Source organism: Eptatretus burgeri, chromosome 6, assembly GCF_056783735.1.
Source record: "Eptatretus burgeri isolate ZD-2024b chromosome 6, Ebu_testis_v1, whole genome shotgun sequence".
NCBI lineage: Eukaryota > Metazoa > Chordata > Myxini > Myxiniformes > Myxinidae > Eptatretus > Eptatretus burgeri.
In genome coordinates, this window is record NC_140966.1 from 84,852,388 (window position 1) to 84,857,007 (window position 4,620).

General features: G+C 42.0%; 1 protein-coding gene across 2 annotated transcripts in view; it reads right to left on the reverse strand.

Annotated features, from left to right (window-relative positions):
* CTH (cystathionine gamma-lyase) overlaps nt 1-872 on the reverse strand; it is a 69,622-nt gene extending 68,750 nt beyond the window's left edge. The window contains exons 1-2 of one of the 2 annotated variants that reach the window (XM_085885982.1): nt 720-872; nt 429-591 (exon numbers count right to left, since the gene is read on the reverse strand). In XM_085885982.1, coding sequence (XP_085742108.1) covers nt 429-563 — 135 coding nt within the window. In that variant the 5' untranslated portion in view covers nt 564-591; nt 720-872. Of the gene's footprint in view, nt 1-428; nt 592-703 lie in introns of both variants that reach the window. The other variant, XM_085885983.1, reaches the window with a different exon arrangement.
* Nucleotides 873-4,620: the final 3,748 nt, after the last annotated feature.

The window sequence follows — 4,620 nt, forward strand, 5'->3', positions numbered from 1 at the left end:
CGACTTCGATGTCCGCTGGCACACAAAATGACCGTGCTTACCCATTGTCTCGGGTCACATACCTGCATTTTTTTTTCTATTTTCATGTACGGATGTTGTCCGATGATTCTGTGATTTTTATTGTTTTGTTTCCGGCGTACCGGTTTCGACGTCCATTTCTACGCAAAATTTCAGCTTTCTACGTTACCCGGAAGATCCCGATCTTTATTATCAGTGGAGTGAGTCAGTGGTTACCTTTATATATTAGAAACATATGCCGTATGTACACACACACACACACACACACACACACACACACACACACACACACACACACACACACACACACACACACACACACACACACACACACACACACACACACACACCGAATATATGAATGAACATGTCAATTAACCTGGCAGAGAGCCCTGAATGGCGGATCTCACCTCGTGCTGACCAGGTGCGTGCTGCTTGAACGTGGTTGCCAAGGAAATGGGCGGAACGACTGCGCACGAGCGCCACTGCTCAGCGTCCTGACCGGCATGCATCGCCAGTGTGGCGAAGCCATGGCTGCGCGACATCGTGGGCACTGTCGGGATCGAGCGATCGCTGTAATTAGAGACACACGGAGGGTTATTCAGTGGATCGTACAAATGGACCGAGTTGGATCGCGATGTGTACAGTTGATGCAAAGCGCGGGAAAGCTGGCAAAGCGACTTGCTTGGGCCGTATATTACCCGCTTGCGAAAGGAGGGGACAACCGATTGTGACGTCATACGTCACACGTCACGATTACGTTATCTGCCTGAATATCTCGGAGCTCGCAATGTACACTCAGCCGATGGAGCGACGCTGTTTTTGGCTTGACATGAACACATTCACTTTTTCTTATTAATATGAATAAAATGTGTTGTGAGTGAATGAGGTTGGAGGGGGTGTGGTTATATACCGCGTCGTGATTGGTCGCCGTTCGGTGAGATCGCTTCAACGTGTTCCCAGGATGAATCAGGTCGGTCGGACAATAACAAGTTCAAAGGGACACCGTGTTTGTCCTTCCAACTGCTCTCCATGGAAAGGGGAAAGCTGTTAACACGTCTTACAAACCACTACAATATCCTATTGTGTGAATTATTGTTGAATGTATGAAAATTCTGTTGTTGTGTTTTTTAATTCATAACAGCACAGCAATCACTGTTGTTAATATCACTGTGGTCGAATTGTGTGTAATTAAACAAAACACGTAATTATAATGGTAAACAAATTTAGAATCACCACATTGTGTATACTGTTCATCGAAAATTGTTGCATGAGTAATTTTAGCATTACGGGGGAGATCAGGTAATTGTGATCCTCAATTGGATGGAGGGGTGTGACACGGCATACGGCGTCTTTGGTCCGAGTGGCCTTTTTGTTATGCGCTCTGATCAGAGGAGGGGTACTCCCTCTCATTGAGCTGTCTCGTCTGGGTTTGATTCCCGACCCGACTATAAACTGCCACCCTGGTGAGTGTAGGCAGTCGTGTTCATCGGGTACGTAAAACCCACTGTCCCATTTGCGAACACGTTGAACATCCCAAGGTATCGATAATATGCGGTACATCGTGTCCAGGTACCCAACCTGGCCAAACAAGAATAACGTCTCACCGACCACAACTGCGGTGTCACCCGAGTTAAAATGCGCAACACAATTGCCACGAACTTTAGAGAAATCCGAGTCACGTTACGGACCCGGCACGAAGGATCAGAGTCTATGCTGAGCACGCAATTCCTTGTTACAAGAATAACAGAGGAAATACAATCGTCATACTACCCTCATGGATGTATATGTATATGTATATGTATATGTATATGTATATGTATATGTATATGTATATGTATATGTATATGTATATGTATATATATATATATATATATATATATATATATATATATATATATATATATATACATACACACACACTCACATACAATGTGACTTGTGTGTTTGTGTTGATTACTCTCCATTGGGAGCGGCTGTTTCTCGTACAGTTTCAATTAATTCCTTATTCGGTGTATGTGCTTGTGTGTGGTTGGTGCGTTTGTGTGGTTGGTGCGTGTGTGTGTGTGTGTGTGTGTGTGTGTGTGTGTGTGTGTGTGTGTGTGTGTGTGTGTGTGTGTGTGTGTGTGTGTGTGTGTGTGTGTGTGTGTGTGTGTGTGTTGTTATTGTTGTTGGTTGCTATCTCCACACATGTGGATTTCATGGGTTTCACGAGGTGGAACGGAATCATCCCAGGGCTCGAAGTATCCCCCTCCATTTTATTAAGGGGTCACATTTCATGGACCAAGCTGTGACGTTTTGTTGTTGTCAAAGTTTTGAAAGAGGAACAAATGAGTGGAGGTGAGCAGTGATCATATTTGTTTGATGCTTCATTTTCTAGTTCCTGTATTGTTACCCCACACTCGCAGCACAAACAGGGTTAACCAATCGGTTCACTCTGTCTGACTGACAGACGTCAAGCAATTATCGAGGACCAATTTATTTCAATTGAATTTAAATTTTTTAACACTGTACAACACGCAACCTGCAGTTTAGCATTACTTTGGCTCTGAATTTCGCAAATACCAACTTTACAATGACGTATGAATGCTAATGATGTTTTATGCGTGTGCGTTTTCAGTGACTCGGTTCTGCTCACCGAACACTTAACTTGCTGTTGCTAGTGCGAAATGTGCAATTCAAATCGTCTTTTTAATACAATTTTCAGCATTTATACAAAAGAGTGGCAACTTCAAAGGTGGTTAACAATAATTTTGTTCCTGAATGCAAATCGGACTCATGTAAATATAAGAAATACGAGAAATATCGTGGATGAGAGGGGCTGAGTTCCGACCTTTTCTTGTTCATACAGTTATCTTGCGGCGGCCGTGGAGATAACATACATACACACACCCATACGGACAGATGCTTCGAATTTTGCCAATAGATGCAACAAGCTCAAATGAGCCAAGATCCTCGTCTTCTTAATGATGACGTCATAAAAACGAATATGACGTCATTGTGATGTATCAGGTTTGCGATAAATTACCTGTGCTAATGCCCGGCTTGATTCCCGAAAACAAAATTCAAACAGCTTGCCTAGTTTCGGAGATAATGGTATAGACGATTTCCATTCACGGCGATATTATGACGTCAACTTTTTTTTCTAGGAAGAATTTCCAAAATCGGAGATGGTTACTGCCTGTGCGTGGGCTTTCTGCATATACATGGCAAGTTTCACGAAGATCCGATGAAAACTCTGGGTTGTGAAACAAAAAAATGTCAAAAAATAGGAATGACGTCATAAAAATTGATATGACGTCATAGTGATGTATCATATGTGCGATGATTCATCTCTGCTAACGCCCTGTTCGATTCCTGGAAACAGAATTCAAAAGGCTTGCCTAGTTTCAGAGATAATCTTTTAGGCGATTTCCATTAGCGGAGATATTTTGACGTCATAACTTTTTTTCTAGGAAGAATTTTCAAAATCGGAGATGGTTACTGTCTGCGCATGGTATTTTTACATATATATATGCCAAGTTTCAGGAAGTTTCGATGAAAACTGTAGGCTGTGAAACAAAAAAAGTCCACAAGAAGAAGATGAAGAACAACAACAACGTGAGTAAGACTTAGAGATCCTCCATGAGGATCTAAAAATCTCGTATAATCTCTCTTGTGGCCCCGGAACCAAACCAAATATAAATATATATATATATATATATATATATATATATATATATATATATATATATATATATATATATATATATATATATATATATATATATAGGCCCTCACAGCCGACACAACTCCCACTCTCACTGCCCACCCCCCCTCACCCCTCCTCCTTCCAAACATGATTAATAGTAAATATAATTTTAAACTCACCCTCTGGGACAAGCCCAGATGTGACCTTCCCATCGGTGTTAAGAAGTAACCAAAGCAGATACAGTGACTCCCTCTGGGAAGTCTGCCAGAATGTTGGGAATTATGGCATCATCTATCTGATTGCAGACTCCATGAAATAAATCTCAAAGCCTTTCATGTTTACACGGGGTAATCTCTCAAGGTTCAAAGTCCACTCACTGACAGCAATGGCCGAAGGTTTGGGTAGAACATGCCTGTCTACTAACCTTCGTGCCTTGCACCAATCTACGTGGCCTCAGGAGTTTGCAATGTGGGGAACTGCAAGCTATGCTCTTTTTGAGCAAATGCAGAAAGTTCTACAACTCTTTTATTGTGCAGAGGCACACCCCTTTCTCTCAGGTACATTTTCAAGTGTGTTCATTTTTCTTTTAGAAGAGTTGTAGCTTAGTGTTGGCTTGTACAAGGTGGCTGCCTTAAAATCTTAGGCTTTTGAGTTTGAACCCCTGTCATGCCGTTAAATAACACCAGTTGGGTTAACTCAGCCTGTCACCCTTCAAAGGTCAGAAAAATGAGTACCAGCTTACTGGAAACAGAGGCACTGCATCAGTGGCACAGCCATGCTTCCAACAATGATGAAACCAGCAGCTGCAGGCTGCATATGAAATAGTAAAAGAAGAAACTTTGTGACCCATATTAGATAACAATCCTTATTTTGTGCACATGATATACATTCAGTTACTTAGATGACCCCCA